Source organism: Acomys minous (assembly GCF_964271855.1).
Source record: "Acomys minous genome assembly, chromosome: 5".
Classification (NCBI taxonomy): domain Eukaryota; kingdom Metazoa; phylum Chordata; class Mammalia; order Rodentia; family Muridae; genus Acomys; species Acomys minous.
Window position 1 is genome coordinate 24,583,684 of NC_140494.1, and position 21,426 is coordinate 24,605,109.

A 21,426-nucleotide genomic window follows, 5' to 3' on the forward strand; every position below is an offset into this window, starting at 1 on the left:
ACTAAGATAAAGCTAAAAATATTTTCAAGCTAATGCATTGAGAAAATAGAACCATAATTTTGCAATAAATCTTTTGGGGGTTTGAGTGTGCCTGCATGTGCATGAGCACACATGTTTAAAGCAAACCAGTAAAGGAGAGGACAAAATCCTTTGGTTCACTTATGTATTTATGAATGGAAAAATTTATAATGCAAATTTCACTCATTAAAAAACTTAGATACAAATTACAACATTACAGATCATCTTTCATTTCACATGGAGAACTTAGAGACTCAAGTATGAGTACTCCAGATAAGTGTTACACAAATTGGAAGCATTTTGAATTGTTAAGTATATTTCAATACATAAAATTTTATGCATGCTTTAAACACAGTATTTTTTAAAAATGAGAATTGAAACCAAAAGTATGACCAGCACCAGCATTGAAGTTTTCTGGTTTTCCTACTAGTCTGACATAATGTTAGTGACCATGCTGCACTGAAACATGTAATGGTGCATTCTGAACCATGATTTGTTAAACATAATAACCCACATCCCCAGATTATTTAGGCTGGTCATAAACTTATCAAGGTGTGAGCACATATGCATAATCAATTATAGGCAGTCTCTGGTATAAATTGCTATTCAACAATATTTGAACTGCCTCCAAAATTTATGCTTACAGGTAGACATCCAAATATACCAATAAAACATGTCCTGAAAATATGGGCACATTTTAAACATTAAAACAATTCTGTTAGCCATATAGTCCCACAGTATGACGGAGTATTAACCTATATGAAAAGAAAACAAAAGAAATAAGGGGGGAAACTAATCAGTATAGTGCATGATTGATTCAACATAGTTCCCAGGGAAGAGTCCAGTCACTCGATTGCAAACTCCTTCAAACCAGCCATCGTCATTCTTCTTTATGACATAGATGATTGCACCTTCCTTAAAGGACAGCTCATCATCCTTGTCTTTTGTATAATCATATATTGCAACAACTGTAGAGAAAACAAAGTAGGACATGAGAGGATTATCTCCAACCTCTACTGAAATTTTAAAAATGCAATGCCAATTAAATCTATAGTATAGAAGAACAAAGTATTTTTATGAGGAACAAATTTATTTTTCTTTTCTTTTCTTGGTTATTCAAAACAGGGTTTGTCTATGGAGATCTGGCTGTCCTGGACTCGCTTTGTAGTCCAGGCTGGCCTCGAACTCACAGAGACCCACCTGCCTCTGCCTCCTGAGTGCTGGGATAACAGGCGTACATCACCACACCCGGCCATCTGGACTTAATTTTTCTATCAGTGTAATTAAGTGACCAACCAAGTCCATAAATCACTAACCTGATATTATGGCCACACTGACAATACAATCACACTAAAGACGACACTGGGTTCTACTAAATCTCATTAAGAAACGTCAGCTTGTAAGGGCACTTGCTGCCAAGCATAATGATCTGAATTTGATCCCCAGAGTCCCATGATGTTAGAACTAACTGTAATTTGTCACTTGATCCTCATACACAAGGTGGCATGTCCCCCTCCCCCATAAAATAAATGAAAGAACTATTGTTAAAAATCTCTGAGATCAGGTGGTTTTAGTTATGTTTTTGGTTTTCTGAGGCAAGATCTTACTATTTAGCTTAGACTGGTCTCAGATTTTTGGCTTTATCTCAGCATCCCAAGTGCTAGGATTATTGGCCTACATTCCCACAGAACCAAGCATTGAAATTGGAGTTTGTTTAGTATTTCTATTCATTCAGACAAATATCCATGAAGTAGCTATGTAAAGTACTATTTTACAAACACATTATATTACAAGGCAACATAGCCATTCAGTAAACCAGATTAACAACTCAAGCTAATTTGTCCACACCATGCATTTACTGGGAAATAAATCTACTTACTCAAAATCCAATGATAATTGATGGAGATAAACTCAGATTTTTAAAATGGAAAAAACAAGTCTACCTATTTTAAAAGTTTTGTTTTTAAAGAAGGCAAAATAAGGGAAAGCCCAGCAAGTGTAACCCAAAGTCCAAGATACTCCTTTGCAGTTACCATACTCTGTCTGTATACTGTTAAGAACGGGAATGCGGCTTACATGCACTACTAGTTTGTGGATTTAAATATCCCCTTAAATCCATTTTTATAAAATAACTTTAAAAGTATATGTAATTTTCCTCTAAATGTGACTGATACATAACTTAAGTGATAATTTTTAATTTACTTCATTTAGTCTTAGCAGTATCTCTTTTTTTTCTTCTTGAAATATTAATTTTTTTAAAAGCATTTATGATGGTCCAGGATTAGGAACAGGATTTTTTCCCCTGAGAAAGATGGCCTGTCTCCTTAATAACTGTAAATTAGTGAACTAGGGAAAGACGTGAAGTATTGATGGGCTGCCACCATTTATTAAGTTCAATAGGCAGTCTTTTCTCCTTACAAAACACTGTACTAAGTGGATTCTACAAGCCCATTTCCTTCCATTTTAGTTCTGCAACAAAAATCAGACTTTGGTGATTATGATCACAATAGTGTATCAAAGCCTAAAAATAAACGAAAGAAATAGACTTAAGTCCTATAAAAATAACTTTGGCGGCGTCTGGCTCCCACTCTCGCAGCCACTGCTGTACATTGAGCTCCACAGAGACACCGAGGCATGTGCAAGCCAGACAGGCACCGGGTGACTGTGCGGCGAAAATCAACTAAACATGGGCAAAAGAGATCCTAAGAAGCCGAGAGGCAAAATGTCTTCATACGCATTCTTTGTGCAAACCTGCCGGCAGGAGCACAAGAAGCAGCACCCGGATGTTCTGTCAACTTCTCAGAGTTTTCCAAGAAGTGCTCAGAGAGGAGGAAGACCATGTCTGCTAAAGAAAAGGGGAAATTTGAAGACATGGCAAAGGCTGACAAGGCTCGTTATGAAAGAGAAATGAAAACCTACATCCCCCCAAAGGGGAGACCAAAAAGTTCACGGACCCAAGGCACCAAGAGGCCTCCTTCGGCCTTCTTGTTCTATTCTGAGTACTGCCCCCAAATTAAGGGAGAACCCTCTGGCTTATCCACTGGCGATGCTGCAAAGACACTAGGAGAAACGTGGAACAAGACCGCTGCAGACGACAAGCAGCCCTGTGAGAAGGAGGCGGCCAAGCGGAAGGAGAAGTGCTAAAGGGTACAGCTGCCCACAGAGCTAAGGGAAGCCTGATGCAGCGAAAAAGGCGGTGGTCAAGGCTCAAAGGAGCAAGAAAAAGAAGGAAGAGGAAGACAAGGAGGAAGAGGAAGTAGATGATGATGAGTAAGTTGGTTCTAGTACAGTTTTTTTGTTTGTTTGTTTTTGTCCATAAAGCATTTAAGCCCCCTGAACACAACTTACTTCTTTTAAAGAAAAAAAATTGAAATGTAAGGCTCTGTAAGATTTGTTTTTAAACTGTACAGTGTCTTTTTTTGCATAGTTAACATACTGCCAAATGTGTCTTTAGCTAGCCCTGTCCTGGTGGTATTGTCAGTGGCCACCGACCTTGACTAGTACAGTCTGGGGACTGTAAATTGGCATGGAAATTTAAAGCAACTTCTTGTTGGTGCACAGCACAAATTAGTTGTGTATAGGAATAGTAGGGGTTTTTTGTTTTGTTTTCCTTTTCCTTTTTTGTTTGTTTTGTTTTGTTTTTGCGTGTTTTTTCTTTCTTTGTTTTTTACCCATCTTCACTTATCTGTGATGCAGCATATATGAAGATAACTGTTGTTCTGTTAACTGACTACCACTCTGTAATTGCCAAAAAAAAAAAAAGTGCAGCTATTTTGTTGACATTCTGAACTAGTTTTTTAATTTAAAAAATCTTTGGATAAATAACTAGCAAAACAATCAAATGAGTACAAAAGTTCAACAACTTTAGCTGGGCATGGTGGCACAGTCCTGTAATCCCAGCACTCAGGAGGCAGAGGCCGGCGGATCTCTGTAAGTTCGAGGTCAGCCTGGTCTACAAAGCAATTCCAGGACAGCCAAGGCTACACAGAGAAACCCTGTCTCAAAATACACACACACACACACACACACACACACAAAACCAATGAAAAAAAGAAAAGCTCTTTAGATAACTTTGATAACACTCTTGTCGAATCACAGGAGGTGAGATTCAGGGGTGTATATTGACTTTATACTGACTGACAAAGACCAAAGCAGTCAAGTCTTTGAGCAGAACAAAAAATATTTCATGTTCTCAGTTCCTCTTAATCAAATGGGTCAAAGAACTACTGAGACACATTATGTTTGTTTTCTAGGTTTTCTTTGTTAGTGTAAGGGTCTCAACTCATTCTTCCTCATATGATTTCTCTTACCATTATTTAACCATTAATAATAATTTGACGTCAATTCTATTCTCCAGGATCTAATCAACATAAAGGATCAAACTTTCCCTTCTGTATCTACTGTGAAGGCTCTCTGGAATTTAAATCTATTAGTTTAATACAGAGAATAGGATCACATCAGCATACAATAGGTGAAAGTTGAGTTATAATAAGAATGAGGCTTTTGGAATAGTTATGTCAAACTATTGATCCAAGTTAAACAGGTTTTATCATCTTGTCATTACAAAAATGGTAATTAAGACTTTAAATATGTCTACAAAATTAGTTGACACAAGCCAGAAACATATCTGGGAATCTTAATTGAAAAAATGTCTCTGTAAGATTGGCCTCTAAGTCTGTAGTGCACTTTCTTGGCTGGTGATTGATGTGGGTGGCAGTAGTCCATTGTGTGTGGTTCAGGATGCAATAAGAAAGCAGGCTGAGGGAGCTGCAAAGATGGCTCAGAGGTTAAGAGAACTGAACGCTCTTCCAGAGGTCCTGAGTTCAATTCCCAGCAACTATATGATGGCTTACAACCATCTGTAATTTGACCTGATGCCCTCTTCTGGTATACATGCAGATAGAGCACTCATTCACATAAAACTAAATAAATATTTCAAAAAAAATTAAATAAAGTGCCTCTTTAAAAAAGAAAGAAAGCAAGCTGAGTAGCTAAGAGAAGCAAGCCAGTAAGTGAGCAGTGCTCCTCCTCCATAGCTTCTAGTAAGTAAGCACTGCTTCTCCTCCATAGCTTCTAGTAAGTAAGCAGTGCTCCTCCTCCACAGCTTCTAGTAAGTGAGCAGTGCTCCTCCTCCACAGCTTCTAGTAAGTAAGCAGTGCTCCTCCTCCATAGCTTCTAGTAAGTGAGCAGTGCTCCTCCATAGCTTCTAGTAAGTAAGCAGTGCTCCTCCTCCACAGCTTCTAGTAAGTGAGCAGTGCTCCTCCTCCACAGCTTCTAGTAAGTAAGTAGTGCTCCTCCTCCATAGCTTCTAGTCTCTTGCCCACTTCCCTAAACTATAAGAAACAAACCCAGCTGGGCGTGGTGGCGCACACCTTTAATCCCAGCACTCGGGAGGCAGAGGCAGGCAGGTGGGTGTGAATTCCAGGCCAGCCTGGTCGACAAAGCAAGTCCAGGACAATCAAGGCTACACAGAGAAACGCTGTCTTGAAAAAAAAACAAAAAACAAAAACAAAAAAGGAAATAAACCGTTTCTTCCCCAAGTTACTTCAGTCATGTTGCTCTTGCTCTATCTCAGCAACAGAATCCCAAGTAGAACACTAATCCTAACTTTTCTCTGCCCATGGCAGAAGGAAGGTAGGGCTATTCAGTATATAGAGCAGGGTATTGTAAACTTCACAGAGATCTTACTGGATGCTGTGACTTTCAGTGTACACCACCATGCCTGGCTTAATCCTGCTATTAATTTGATTTACACTAAAAACCAACAAACAATAGCCCAATGGCAAACCTGCTAACTATTAATTAGATTTACACTAAAAATCAACAAATAATAGCCCAAGGGCAAACTAACCCATCACCATTCATGTATTTACATTTAATTCTTTTAAGTTTTATTTTCTGTGTATGAGTGTTTTGTCTGCCTAACTGTATGTGCAACCACTTGTGTGCCTGGTGGTGGGAGTCAGAAGGCCCCACCCATCAGATCCCCTAGAACTATAGTTAGAGATGGGTGTGAGCCACCATGTGCATGCTGGAAACTAAACCTGCAAGAACAAGAAATGCCCTTAAGTCTGTGACATCTTTCCAGCCCCCTACTGCTAGTTTTTGTAAATAAAGTTTCACTCAACACAGCTACAGCTACTCACACACACATAGATATAAACATCTGACTTTGAGTACAAACCAGTTGAGTCAATATAGCCTGCAAAATCTAAACTATACCTGGCCTTGAATTAAAAAAAAAAAAAAAGGAGTAGAAAAGAGGGGCAAGAGAAGCTGTGGGTTGGAGGGGAGTTAAAAACTATCATTAATTACTTATGGCCTCAGTAAGTAGCTTAACTCAGTTTTGTGCTATAACTGCTCTAGAAAACAAGGACAAACAAGTTAATCTGAAGCAGAAGCACACATGGTTTGAAAAGGTACATCTAACAATTTTAATTCAAAATATAAAGAAATAAAGACTCCTTTTCATAATCATGAAGAACACAAAGTATATTAAGTCGGTGTTAAGTACAGGGTTACCATTTTGACTGATAAGACAGTTCCAGGTAAGAAACACTGGATGGATTTTTTTTTAAACAGTAATAGAACTCTGCAATTAGATTACTGCACTTCACACCAATCCATGATAACAGTACCTCACCTTTCTCAATATAGTTCTTAGGAGCCCATGCAGGATCCCCGTCTGCATATGGGTCACTATACTGAACTACTGCAGCTTCCTCATCTTCATAGTCCACTGGAGGAGGTGGCGGAGGAGGTGGAGAGTCATCAAACATGGGAATGTCATCTGGTGGAGGAGGTGGTGGAGGAGTTGGGCTATCAGCAACTAAAAGGATTCAGACAAGTAATTAGCCTAAAGTAAAATTTTGAAATTAACAGAATTTAACAATATAACATGCACTATGTAAAACATGCAGTGATTAGAAATAAAAGCTGGGTGTGTTAAAGTTTATACTGCTTTTTAGTATAATTTTACAATAATAAAATGAGCTAAAATAAGCATAATAAGTACTAAAAATTAATGAATGCAAGAGGTTAGAATATACTATCTACTTTCATAAGAATTACAGGAGTAAAGAAGTTTCCTTATCCTGTGTCAAGTAAAAACAAATGTTCCACTAGGCCTGGCTGCCTAAGGAGACTGTCATTTGGAATAGCATTACATATCTTACATGAGAGGTTTGGTAGTTTTTACTAGGTATATTCATGCCCTCAGTTTGGCTTTTAATAGCTTTAATGCCCTAGAAACTACATCTCAAGTGGACATATTTTTTATTTATTGTTTTAGTGGAGTGAAAAGTCAAGTTAGTAGTATAAGGTTTGCACCTTCATGTAGGGTTTTGTTTGCTTGTTTTCTATTCTTACTTAAATTTTAACAAAAACAAAAAATAATTACCAACTAGAAAATTGCATTAAGTATCTTTAAAAGTATTAGCTATATTCACAATCAAAATTAATGTAGGAAGGAAACTAAGATTGTGCATTATGGCTAATAAAGCAGTGCATGAGATGAGAACAGATCCTCAAGATCCAATTTCTAAATTAAACACAATTAAGATTTAAACATAAAATATTAAAAATATAGTAATTTTAAAAGAAACAAAAATAAACAAACAATAAAAATGAATCACACTTCAGATTCTAGATGGCTAGGTGTGTGCACGCATGCTGTAAAGAATTTAAAGTGTTAACAGTGAAATGGGAATGTGGGACCAGAACCGTACTTACTGGGCCACCAGTGCTCCTAGAATTAAGAAACTCAAAGATAACATAACTAATGCTCAAACTTCTACTCCACAAATTCCTTTAAAAGTCTAGAGGAGAGGGGGAAATCATGGAAGGTGATGCATGCCTTTAATCCCACCACTTGTGAGGCAGAAGCTGGTGGGTCTCTGTGGGTTCAAGGCCAGCCTGGTCCACACAGCTAATTCTAGGCCATCCATAGCTAAACAAAGAGGCCCTTGTTTTTCAAAAAGAGAGGGAGAGAAAAAGAAGGAAAATGTTCATTGCTTCAATTCTGTGATTTCTAGTTTTATGCTTAAGGTGAAAAGGATAATACAAAGTAAATTATATGTGGTGATGCTCACTCACAGCGATCCAACAGATCAACAGTTGGGTTGTCCAGCGCATCACTGATAACATTGTACGTCTGCATATTACTACCTCCATAAAGCTTTCTGATGTGGATAGGACCCATCCTGGCATCAAGCAAGCACAGCACATACCCTTAACTGGCTTAGAGTATACACTTTACTACATGTTTGTTGGATTTCCTAAACAGCTTCATTTCTACAACGAGCTAGTTAAAGATTTCCACTCAACTGCCATGACGTATATGTTGGCTTATCTCCAATTTTATGGCAAAAGTCCGATCTATCCAATCTTCTGCCCTAATACTTTACCTAACACTATGCATATTTAGTCCAAAAGCCTTTCTGGTGTTAATAATGAAAGGCCTAAGACATTAGGGGCTCATATCGTAAACCAGATTAGGTTACAGCTATATACATTTATTGCCACTTTCTCAGAGTACCAGAACACTGTCATTTAAAAATCACATAAAGTATGTGCACTTCATAAAATATTTAAAGTGCAGACATACAATTCCTCAATTTTAACTTGATTTAAAAACTTGGAATATCAGTGGAGTTAATAATAAGATCAACATCATGTAAGCTTAGTAAAAAGAGCAGAAATCATTTTGTCAAGATATCTCTTTGGCAGTAATTTGTAAGAGTGCCGGGTTTTGTTTTTTCCAGTTACCAGTTTGTTAATAAACTCTAGATCCCCGAAGTTGATGCCCAATAGCTACTAAAATTTCCTAACTGAGAATGTAATTCAGTCTTAGAGCAACTTACCTAGCATGTACAGGCCCTGGGTACAATTACCAAGAACATCAAAAGTGGGAAGGAGGTTGCAGTAACTAGTAATTTACTCTTATTGCTTACTTTTAAGCACCTAAGATTCATTCATTTTTAAATACCTGAACACAGGATGTTTAAACTGAAGAAAGCTTGCACTTAGAAATTTCAAATTTTTAAATCTACATTTACAATAAGCCCCTCATATATCTCATGAAGGAGGAGACTGTCCTAAACTGTTCGAATCCCTTACCAAAGCCTAATATGTAACACTGAATAAAGATGTTCAGTTGGTGGAAAGAAGGGAATGAGAGAAGCAATGTGAGAGTCAGCCAAAGCAGACAGAATTTGCAACAAATATACTTTCCTGAAGGATGGGCTGCTCAAGTAGTTGCTCGTTACTCCAACAATTCTTAATTTATAGTTAGAGAGACCCCAAATGAAGTAAATTAGAATTATCTTAATCTCTATGCTTGACTTTGAATAATTAAACAATTGTATTTTTCATTTGCCACACAATGTTCACTCTGGACATATAGAATCTTCTGTAACCTCAAAGGTTATCAGCAATGACAGCATCTACCATATTAAAATATTGAATATAAGTTATTAGGCCTAGTTCACTAAGATAAAGCTTATGAAAATTGACAGGTTGACACCTGGAATGTGATCCCCAGGCCTATCAATCCCTCAGTCACTGGCCAGGGCATGACCCAGATCCCACTTGACCTGCTAGCCCCTGAGACCAACAACGTGCCTGTGATCCGTTTATTCTTTGGAGATCCAGGGGTTGTTATATTTATTTTTATGTATCTTAGTGCTTTGTCAACAGGTATCACATGAGTGCAGAGCCCCAAGTACTGGGTTCTCTGGAACTGGAAGACTGTTGTGTGCTGCAATATGGGTGCTGGGCACTGAACCCGGGTCCTCTGCGAGAAGAAGTGCTCTTAACCACTGAGCCCTATCTCCAGCCCCAAGACCCATTCTTAGTAATGAAGCTTCATACAGGTTTCAATTTACACTCATTGTCTAATTACTTTTTTTTACGTTTATTAATCTTGTATATGTGTGGAAATTAGAGAACAATTTACTGGAGTAAATTCTCTCCTATACCATATATGTTTCTGGAGTTAGAATTCAGAACATCATGGTTGATGACAAGGGTCTTTACCCACTGAGCCACCTCATTGGTCCTTCCTAAAAATATTGTGCTATTAAAGGAGGGGGTGGGGCACTGTCTCAATTTCCTGATAAATGTACAGTGTAATTATATATTGACAAATTGTTAGAGTACACATTTTCCTAAGCTCCTACCTCAGCCTCCCAAGGGTTCAGATTATAGGCATGCACCACCATACCCAGCTGCAAAATGTTTTCTAATTTTCCCAACTATTAGAGATTGCCTTAAAAACTTGCATTCTGTGTTTCAATACTTTTTGCTTAAAAATATTCAAATAACAACAGATCTCATCTAAGTATTTAAGAACCCTGCAGTTTTGAGATTGGTATGGGTCAGTAATCATGCACACAGGAGAAGAACTGAAGCCCGTGCTCTTCAGTTTCAGTAGCACATCTGCACCTAGTCTTCAGGGCAAGATTAGCTTCTCAGTGAGAAGAAGGGAAAGGTGACTGGCAGCCATGCATGCTAGAGGAGACAGCCTCTAACCTCTGACAGCTGGGTTTCCAGACTTACTGTTTTCCTGCACCCTGGCCACGAAGCCTGTGAGAGGAATCTGTGGAGTCAACTGAGGCATAGGGGGAGGAGGTGGGGCAATAGAAACTGGCAGCAAGACACAGTGTGGGAGTGAAACAGATAAAGAAAGAAAAGGAAACAAACAAAAAGCAGAAGTCAGTTACAAGGACCACAAACATAAATAAGTATGCCAAGAACAGTCTGCAAATGAAAACAAACAAAACAAAAACAAACAAACAAACCCTGCTGCCTTCTTCAAGTTCTTGTCCCCACAGAACTTAAGGCAAAGCTGTGTTTAGCCACATGAGTACATGCATAAAAGAACAAATACACTTACTTTTAACCTAGGATTTATATTATTTGGGGGAACTTTTTAATTTACTCTAGCATTTATTTTAGCACAGTGTTTTCAAATTATAAAGAAAGACTTGTAAAAATGTCACAATTAAATACCTACAGAGCCTTCCAAAGTACTGTTATCCTGTAACTCTGTAAACTTAACAGATTTATCTAGTTGTAAGGTTATGTTACAAATGTTTAACAGTTGTTGATTACAGGCATAAACACATTGATAAAATCACCAGTTTCCTTTTTTAAAAGCTCTGATATATTCAAATTTACACAATTCTCTAGGAAACTTGCTCACAAAATAATACTTCTGTTGCTTTTTAAGTTGGCAGCTTTATTTGTAAGAAATTAGCCCTACACTTAGTAAGGGACAAGACTGTTCTATGTACCATGCAATTAATTTATTCAGTTTCTCATGAGAAGTTATCAAAGATGGTCTTTTTATGGATACTGAAAAAGGAAACTCAATCTCTAATCAGTAAAAATGTATAATTACTTGCATTATATTAATTTCTAATAAGATACTAGCTAGCTTAAAACATGTAAACTTTTTCAGGAGATACTTTATAGAAAATTGGTAACAAATGTTCACTGTGACTACCAAATGTACCCAAGACTGACACAAACTAGAAGCAAAGACTTTTTCACTTTGTCTCTCTTCAACAAGACAGTGACTGCTGCAGATGACTCAGAACAAGTCAACACGTTTACATGGAAAGACTTGGCTTCCCAGTGGTCACCAACAAGTGATGTTACATTAACCAAGAAAATCAACTTTATGGGTTCCCAAGATCATTTTATCAAAACTTATCACTGTAATCCAAGGTATAAATTTTGTTGGTAAGCATCAAAATGTGAAAGAGGTTCCAAGTTCAAAATTAGTGAAATATGTATGTGCTGATATTTCCTACAGAACTAAAAATAGCATTCAGTTCACCAGAAACTTGTCTTTCCTTGTTATAGAGATGACTAGTTAAAGTGTTAGATAGTATTGGTTTTAAAACAAACCAACAAATAAAACCAAAGGAGCCCCCCTACTAGCTAAAATAATTTCCAGAAAAGAACCCTTAGTGACTAGTCATGCTTGTTAGTTGTGGGAGAAGAGAGATGAGCTATGAAGATGCTCATCATCAGCACATGTACTGAGAGAAAATCATGCACATCACAACACTAAACAGCCACAAACCAGTAAAACTGTACCAGCAGCTCAGACAGAAGGGAAACTGGATGAAACAAAATATGCTTAACACCTGAGACTGTTTTGCTTTCCAGCTTCAAGAATGCAAATATTCACTAAGAACGTGCCCCACAAACAGTTGTGAAACTAGACGAGTGTGGAGGGCTGAAATAAAAACCCAACTTGCATAATAAACTATATGACAAAGTGAGGGAGGAGAGATAATAAACATAAATATGGGATCTAAAAGGGCAGAAAAGGGAACAAAAGTTCATGAACTAGTGGGATAAACAACTAAATCATTATGGTGGCACATGCCTTTAAACCCAGGCCTCAGGAGGCAGAGGCAGAGAGATCTCTGAATTCAAGGCCAGCCTGACCTCCAGAGTGAGTTCCAGAATAGCCTGTCTCAAAAAAACAAAAACAAAACAGAACAACAACGACAAAAAAAAAAACCCACAGAATAACAACAAAAACTAGTGAGATAAATGATTGAGCTGTGGGATAGTCAGACACTAAGCTACCATTCAATACCAACATCAAGGGGAGTGTGAGGTAAAATATGAGACAACAGTTTAATATTCCATAGTAACCTGAATGAAAATTCTGGTCTGGAAAAAGCTGTAAATCTGGGGTTCTCCATGAATATAGACATTTATGCCAATGTGATTTTCAATTTGCTGTAACCCAATCATTCTGTAACTCAAAAACATACACAAAAGACCAACAGCTCCTACTCAAGTTAGGCACAATGTTGCTTGCTTGTTGTCCCAACAAGAAGGGAAGCTGCAAAATCAAGGCCAGTGAGTTGCAGCACCAGGCCAGTTAGGACTACAAAGTAAGGCCTTGTCTTTAACAAAAAAAAAAAAAAAAAAGAACAAACAAACAAAACAAAAAAGCACCCATGTAATATGAATATAAATAAAAGAACCAAGCAAAGCCCCATGTAAATACAGAGTACTCATCATTATTTTTATAGAACATTCAGTTCTTTAACACTTAAAAAAGAAAAAAAAGCTGCTATAGAAAAACCTATCAATCTGCACCCAGTAACTTCATGAGAAAAACAACTGCTGGACAACAGGCTTATTTCAAATAGTTTCCTTTTTGGATTTAGATTCTTAATGTGCAAAGTGAACTCAATGACTATCCTTGGATATTTAAACCTTTTCCTTCTAATTCTAAATCTATTTTCTAACCCTGTAAAAGCTTTTAAACATTGGCTGTAATTAGTATTGAGATGTGCAATTTCAAGTGCACAAAAAGAAATCAGAAGAAAATCCTTCCCATCTGTTAGAATTATTCAGACAGAGAAAGTAAGCAGGCATTGTAAGCGTTTTCAATTGAAAGCATCTCAAAAGATGTCACTACCTTAGAAGTGATAGCCAGCAATTTCTTGTTATTAGTTTTTTTTAAAAATTCTTTTGACTAAGTTTGTATGCATCAAAAATCATGCCAGTAAAATTTAAGATTGTTCTGTTCTCCAGTTCAAATTATACTGTAGTATACTAATAGCACATTAAAGCATTTGTTGAATTTTGGTAGATTAAGTATACTCAAGTGAATCTTGGAGAGTAAGTAATAAGCAGTTACCTTTAAGGTAGTTATTCAAGAATGAATATTAATAAGCATAAAATAGCATGGCTTAAATTGTTGTCTATCACAGTGAAAAATAATAGTTTCAAGTAATGTCCTTCAAAAGGAGCTCCACCATTGCTGTATGCCTGCAAAACACAAGCTTACTTGAATTTTGAGAATAAAGCGGCCCTCCATTAACATGAGGCTGAGCAGAGAATTGGGCAGTCACAGAGGGAGTTCGTCTATATCCACCAGAAGATGTCGAAGAAGTAGTAGAGTTGTGTCGGGAAATCTGCCTGGTCATTGTGCCATACTGGGAACCAGGAACTGCGCCAGGGGCTGCTGAAAAGCATTAGTCAAAGGCAACCAATAGCATTACATACACCCAAAAAGTAGCAGGATTTGGGGGGGGGGGGGGTGCCTCATTACTTTGTAAAGTCCAGAGCACAAAATAAAGAAAAAGAGGGATGAAAATCAAATTAGCTCTACTTCCAATGTTTATAAACAAGAAGAACAGAGAGTATGAATCACTTCGAACATGGGGCACTGTTAAACTTTTGTGATAAGCACATTCCCAAATGCTATCTACATGTACAATTGAGAATGTTCCCTAGACAATGTACAATAATAACCACTCACACCATTTACATTGTACTGGTATGACAAGAAATCTAGAGATAATCTGAAATATATAAAATGAATATATGTGTAAGCTGTCTGCAAACTAGACCATTTTCTGTAAGGAACTTGAGTATCTAAGAATTTTGTATCTACTGAAGTGGACATATCTAAGAATCAATCACCTGAGGAAACGATGGACAACTGTATTGAGCTTTTTACAACAAAATTAGTATCACAGATAGTTTGAGGTAAAGCACTAGCTGTTAGCTATGGGTCATTCATAACTGCTTCATAAACAACTTCCTCTCCACAGCCAAGTTTCAGAATTCAATTCAAAATTCTATCTGGTTAAGTAATAAAACAAACAATACAAATTTAAACTGCTAAGTCTATTTTTCTGTTTTTAATAACAACTGTTAAAATAATTAGTGTTACTAAATACTCAGCTGCTATTCTTAACACTACTAAATATATTATCACTTATGAATGAACATTGCTAAATACAGCTCCTGAATTTCCCTGGGACTGACTGTTCTTAAGCTTCAGCACTGATGAAAATCTCCCTGTGAGGGATAGTTGTAATGCAGATTTCTGGGTCCCCTTGGGATTTTTAACTAAGCAGGTCTAGGATAGGGTCTAAGAACTGAACTTTCTACCTAGTTCCTCCTCCATGTCGATGACCGATTTGGGCTGCTTGCTCTGAAAGTCAGTGCTCTAAATAAACGGTTAACAAATATTTTTGTCTTTGAGTCCACTCTTAAAAAGTAGAGGATCCAAAAGTTGTCCCTGGACTGGTTGTAACTATACAAAATGACCATATTTGCATCCCGACCGACACAGCTTTAAAATGCATTAATATACAAGTTCACAACAACTTCATGGAGCCTCTAGAGAAAACCTCTAACAGAATGCGAATGAAAAAGATAAGCAACGAATATAGTTTTGACCTCAAAAATCTATGAAGAAATCTTTTTTGAGAACTGGTACCCTGAGGTTAATATCTAAAACTGATAGGAGATGCTGGCTTAACTGGACTAGGCAACCACAGAGTTTCTTGTCAGGAGAGCACATCAACAAACCCCACCAGCAATGGAGCAGCTGCATATGCATCCCCCATCAAGACTGGCACACAGACACGTCACAATTTTTGCTTATCCAATAAACATAAAAGTAGCCTCACACTGTGGCTTCAATGATCATTTTCCAGTTATTAAGTAGGCTACACATAATTTATTTTCACAGACTTTGTTTCAATAATTTCTACATCCACAGTTTTTTATATTTATCTCCTTCCCTGTCTACCTCTCCACCTTTTCCTCAGCACGTGTAAATGTTTTAAGGAAAATGTAAAAATGTTGTCAGTTTATTTCACCTAAATTGAATTCAGTTCTCATAACAGACATCTCAATATTCTTACCCAAATTACTGTATGCTTCTAAACTCAATGGCCTGAATGTAGAATTCTTTATGTAAGCATTCAGTCTAGTACTTCTCAACTTATAAACCATTTGAATGCATCCTATAAGGAAAGTTATTTCATAGCAATCTCAGCTATCTTAAAACCTAGGATGCATCAAAACTTTTCAAAGAATAATCCAAAGGACAGCACCAGAGCATTCCTTCACACTCCATTTTCCGCTCCATGTTCCACTTCCTGTCTCCACCTTTACCACTGACCTCTGACTGGCTGTATACAAGGCAGTTCCAAAGCATGTCTCATGCACTGAAAGAACATCAGTGACACTGTTAATTTATAAACCATAGCTAGGACCATGCTGTACTGTAGTAAAGAGTAGTCTGTGTTTTCTTACACTATTAAGTTCAAAGGGCTTTCACCAGAAGAACTTAGTAATAATTAGATTTAATTCTTCTACTTTAGCATTACCATCTACAATCCAATAACTAACAATTTACAGTCTACCAGCTACAGGAGCTTACTGCAGATATGTAAAATGTATCTAACAGCTCCCCGATGCCCACACAGTCCATCAGCAAGGCTCCCTGGGAGAAGCAGGGCTCCAGGAGGTGAGATACAAATGACTTCCAACAAAATAGCTTATGAGGGCTGGAGAGATGGCTCAGCAGCTAAAAGCACTGACTGCTCTTCCAGAGGTCCTGGGTTCAATTCCCAGCATCCACATGGCAGCTCACAACTGTCTATAACTTCCAACACATGACACCCTTACACAGACATACACAAAGGCAAAACACCAATGTATTAAAAATAAAGTAATTATTTAAAAAAATAGTTTATGATTCAGGTCAGAGAGAGTATAAGAAATCAGAACTAAAAGTTCCAAAATGGCAGGGAAATATCACATATTGGAAAAAGGACAAACAGAAAAGGAACCATCGATATGTAAAACACATTTCAAATGAATAAGAATTTTACTAGGTAAAAAGGCCCTTGAGTTCATAAATACAGTAACCACAAAATGAGCCTGTGCTTATATCTAGATCATTTCCCTTCAATGATATATGTGAGAGACTAACACTATTTTCCTCTATTATTTCTTTTTATTATGCTTACCTTTCAATGTGTGTGTTTTTTCATACTGTAAGAGTATTCCTTTCTGGAGAGCCTGGGCTACATAAAAATAACCTATCTCAAAAAGTCTACATTTCACTGACTAAATTCCAAAGGAGAACCTGAATGTTCACCGAGAATACCTTAAATTTATACACTTTCTAAAAAGGTAAAATAAGTTTTCCTATTTTTAAATCTCATCTTACACTTACTGCATTTCACTAAAGTAGGTGCTGAATCTCATATATAAATAGGAAAGTCACAAATACATTTATTTAGCAATACTGACCTTTGGAATGAAGTATCACATAATATGATTTGCTTTTGAAATAATAAACATCATTCTTAACTATTAGAAAGGCAAGTAAAGCAAAATGGCCAAAAACTGACTTAACAAAGTGTTTCTCTGTACCACAAATACGGCTAATAAAAACCCCAACAACTCTGTGAAAATTAATCTTAAAATATCATATTTATTAGACTTTATTATAGCTAATAAATAATTTCACCCAATATGAATAAATTACTTTAGCTTCCATGATAAAGTTAACAAACATCACATACTAAAGCTGAGAGTTCTGACTCACACACCTGGGCCAGCAGTGGGAGGTGAAGGCGTAGGCACAGCGATGGGAATGCCAATACTACTACTCCCACTGTTTTCTCGGCTTCCACTTCCTCCACTACTTCCACTGAAAAGAAGAAAAGCATTTGAAAAATCATTTTTAAAGACTGATTCCAAAATTTTAATCACAAACTGAGACTACTAAACACTTAACATGGCTGTAAGCCTTTACCCTAATACTTAAAGTGGCTCCTGTGTTTCACTGTTGTTCTTCTAGAACTCTGAAGCCAATAACGAGCACAGCACTCAAAACTCTACCCAGCTCTCTGAAGGCAGACACAGGTAGATGAGGGCTGCACAATGAGATCTGGTCTTAAAATGGTAATAATAATTTGTAAACATGTATGAGCAGTGAAACCTTGTGGTACAGTGAGTTACAAGTGTCTATTTAAAGCCTGCTGTGATTAACAGTGAAGAGCTGTTGTGGCTGCGCACACTACTATCAGCATTGGCTAAGGCCAAGGTTCTTGAGTCTGAAACCACCTGGGGTACATAATGAGGCTCTTCTCTCCCTCTCCTCCTTCCTCAGAAAAGAACAACGAACCATACCATCACATGAACACAAAGGGACAGATTCAAATATTAGTGCGACATATAATACATACACAATGTATAAGGCATTGGAAATGAAGCGTGTGTGTATATGGAATCCTTGTCTGAAAACCAGCATTAAAATTTCTACCCATCTCAAAGAAAAGTCAAACAGGCATGGTGACACACTCCTATAATCCCTGCATTTACAAAGCTGAAGGTGTATCACAACTTCTAGGTCAGTCCAGACTATATAGCAAAGCCATGTTTCCAGAACATAAACTGGGTACAGGCGTGCACACCTTTAAACCCAGCACTAGGAAGGCAGAGGCTACATAACCAAGTTCCAGGCCAGCCAGGCCTACATAGTGAAACCTTGCCTCAAAAGCAAACAAACAAATAAATAAATATAAAATATAATATATGAAATCAAATTGAAGAAAGGTGATAAGGAATTTTCTGAAAAATGAGCATGGTGGTTTGAGAAAGAATGGTCCCCACAGGCACACATCAGGAAGTGGCACTACTTGAGAGGGATTAGTAGGTGTGGCCTTATTGGAGGAACTGTGTCACTGGGAGTGGGCTCTGGGGCTTCAGAAACCTCTTCCTGCTGCCTGTGTGCCACCATGCTTCCTGCCATGATATGGACCCAACCTCTGAAACTAAGTGCACACCAATTAAATGCTTCCTTTTATAAGAGTTGCTGTGGCCATGGCGTCTCGTCACAGCAACAGAACAGTGACTAAGACAATGAGTATAACAATAGAAAACAGCTTAAAAGTAGTTAGGTTTCGCTGCCTAAAATAGCTGCTACGGAGAAACTACTCAATTCCCTCTGAGGCAAGGATCTGTCCTGCTAGCTGAGTGTAATTGCTGACTAGCACACCTGCTAGTCAGTACGTTGCCCAGGCTAGTATCAAGCTTCTGACCTCAGAGGATCCTCCGGCTACAGCCTTTCAAGTGTATACCACAGCACCTGGCTTACACTATATTTTAAAAGCAATATAGTTTGCTCAATATGCCCACAAACCCAACAAGGCAAAAGTTTATAGTACCTGGGTAAGATCTGTACTCCATGTGTATAATTTATGATTTTAACACTGTAATAAAAAGAGCCACTGGAAGGACAAATCGACTTAAATATGATAATTATTCAAGCCAGGAAATCTTCTGAGCTTGTGTCAGACATAAGGATGTTCGGACACTTAAGCTCTTCTTCAGTGCTTTATCTAACATAAGGATAAGCAGTGGCAGCTTACACCCTCTGGGTCAAAACTAGACAACAGCCGAATTTTTTGCCAATGAGCTATCTTTTTTTAAAAACAGATGGAGAAAACTCAAAAGAGGAATATTTTGCAAAACATTCAAATTATATGAAATTCAAAATTTAATACCATAAATAAAATTTTACTAGGCTATAGCTATGCTCATTCATTTACATATTGTCTATGGCTATCATGGAGCAACATTTGTAACAAGGATTAAATAATGCAAAATTCCTGGCATAATGATATCCTAGAAATGTGTTTTAAAATAGGTATTAGTATTTCAGCACAGTGAGCGTCTGGAGAACAACAATACTACATCTTACTGTTTCTGGGTGGGGCTTTAACTCAGTCAGTCTAATAACCAGTGACTTCTATAGCACTTAACCCTTTGTCTAAGAGCACTTGAAGAACATTTTCCCTGGGCCCCTTTTAATGGGTAAATGAACCCAGGAGCCTCATTCATACTAAGGATATATCCTACCACTGAGCTATAAAACCCTAGCCCTGCCTTACAACATTTAAAGATATGTTCCAAAGCATTCTAGATTAGGACGGAGGGGATAATGATGGAACAAGGTTACTTCTGAAGCACACTTTGTTCCAAAATTAAGAACACTTTATATGCAAACCTAGGAGAGCAAAACAATTTTAATCTTTCTTTGGTTTGGGTTTGTTGTTGTTGTTGATGATTTTGGTGGTGGTGGCAGTGACAGCGGTGGTCGTGGTTTTGTTTTGGTTTTTGAGACCGGGCCTCATATATCCCAAGCTGGCCTCAAATTCACTATGTAGCTGAGGATGACCTTCAACTTATGTTCCTGCCCCCACCATCCAAGTGCTGTGATTATACATTTGCACCATCATGCCTGGTTTTGTGGTGCTGGGGAGCAACCCCAGAGCAGCTTACATGGTAGGCAAGCACCATGCCAATGTCTACGCCTTCCATCTCTAAAAAGCATTCTTTAGTTGTTATCCCAATATGTACTTATATTTCTGTCAAAACCAGGAAATATATTCTGCTAATAGGATACACAAATGGAAAAAAAAAAACCTGAAATGTGATGGGATCAGAAACGTGAAGAATAACGTCCTCCCCCCTCATGCTCACTATCAGCATTAAAGTACCACCTCACTTGTACTCTGCACCTTTAGAAATGATCACTCACCAGTCAGAAACACATGCTCTCAGAGTTCCAGTGTTCAGACAGAAGGCTTACCTATGCGTCCTTGGTCTCTGATTTAAAGAAGCCGTCCTGCCTGGACTGTGCTGGCTTCCAAGCCTCGCTGGACTAGTCATGTAGTCATTAGGAACTGTTGGAGGCTTAACTGGCTCTAGAGTTTTGTAAGGAGTGTTCCGTCTAACAAGGAGAAGTGGAAAGAAGGATAATCAATGAGAAAGACAAAACAGCATCCCCTCCCAAATTTGGAACAATCTCCATCCAAATTAAGTATAACAGAACTTTTCCCCAATTTTAATTTAAAATGGTTAAGAATTAAGGTTGGATGATTGCTACCAAAGCCTAGGGACCTTAGTTCAATCCTAGAGGGAGGGAGAGCAGCTGCGAGCACATGGGAGTACAACACATCCACACACGCATACACACGCACGCATACACACTTAAATGACTCCACAAAGTTGTCCTCTGACCTCCAGAAAGTATATAACAACAGAAGCTAATTTCTAATAGTATATAAACAAAATTTTCAATTGTGACATAAATTTTGCTGTTTAACATTAAAAATTCAAATTTGTTGCTCTCTTTTAGGCAAGTTATTGGGAAAGGTCGTTTAAAATTCTAACATTATACTAAAAATAATAGCTATAATCCTTTTAATGCTCAATAATATATAATATTAAAATATACATTATTCCCAGCTCAGCCACTCATAAGCCTTTCTATTGGAGGCAGGGGAGTTAGCTTCTGACTGATCCCTTCCCCAAGAGCAAGAAATCTAATATCTATTTCCAAGTAATTAATCCTTCAGAAACGCCCTGGAAAACATTGATACAATTAGTACCACAACTGGGGACAAGAAGTCACTACTATCTTTTCCAGCTTTCCAGGGCTTTCCATAACGCTACTCTGGGATGAGGGGGCCTGTGAGTAGCTGGTGCAGTCGCAGCCACTCAGCAGAGTCCTAAGTGTAAGGTGTCACGAACAGAAGACACAGGAGATGG

General features: G+C 37.7%; 1 protein-coding gene and 1 pseudogene across 13 annotated transcripts in view; one reads left to right on the plus strand and one right to left on the minus strand.

Moving 5' to 3' along the window:
- Positions 1 to 149: 149 nt before the first annotated feature.
- Positions 150 to 21,426, minus strand: part of ABI1 (abl interactor 1) — an 85,270-nt gene continuing 63,993 nt past the window's right edge. For 2 of the 12 annotated variants that reach the window (XM_084781981.1, XM_084781983.1), the window contains 6 exons: positions 20,465 to 20,605; positions 17,418 to 17,518; positions 13,844 to 14,017; positions 10,576 to 10,662; positions 6,662 to 6,847; positions 150 to 986 (listed from right to left, as the gene is read on the minus strand). In XM_084781981.1, coding sequence (XP_084638107.1) covers positions 811 to 986; positions 6,662 to 6,847; positions 10,576 to 10,662; positions 13,844 to 14,017; positions 17,418 to 17,518; positions 20,465 to 20,605 — 865 coding nt within the window. In that variant the 3' untranslated portion in view covers positions 150 to 810. Of the gene's footprint in view, positions 987 to 6,661; positions 6,848 to 10,575; positions 10,663 to 13,843; positions 14,021 to 17,417; positions 17,519 to 20,464; positions 20,606 to 21,426 lie in introns of all 12 variants that reach the window. The other 10 variants (XM_084781977.1, XM_084781982.1, XM_084781988.1 and 7 more) reach the window with 5 other exon arrangements.
- Positions 1,000 to 6,655, plus strand: LOC311597714 (high mobility group protein B1-like; annotated as a pseudogene). Its single transcript has one exon. The product of its transcript is annotated as a high mobility group protein B1-like (transcript).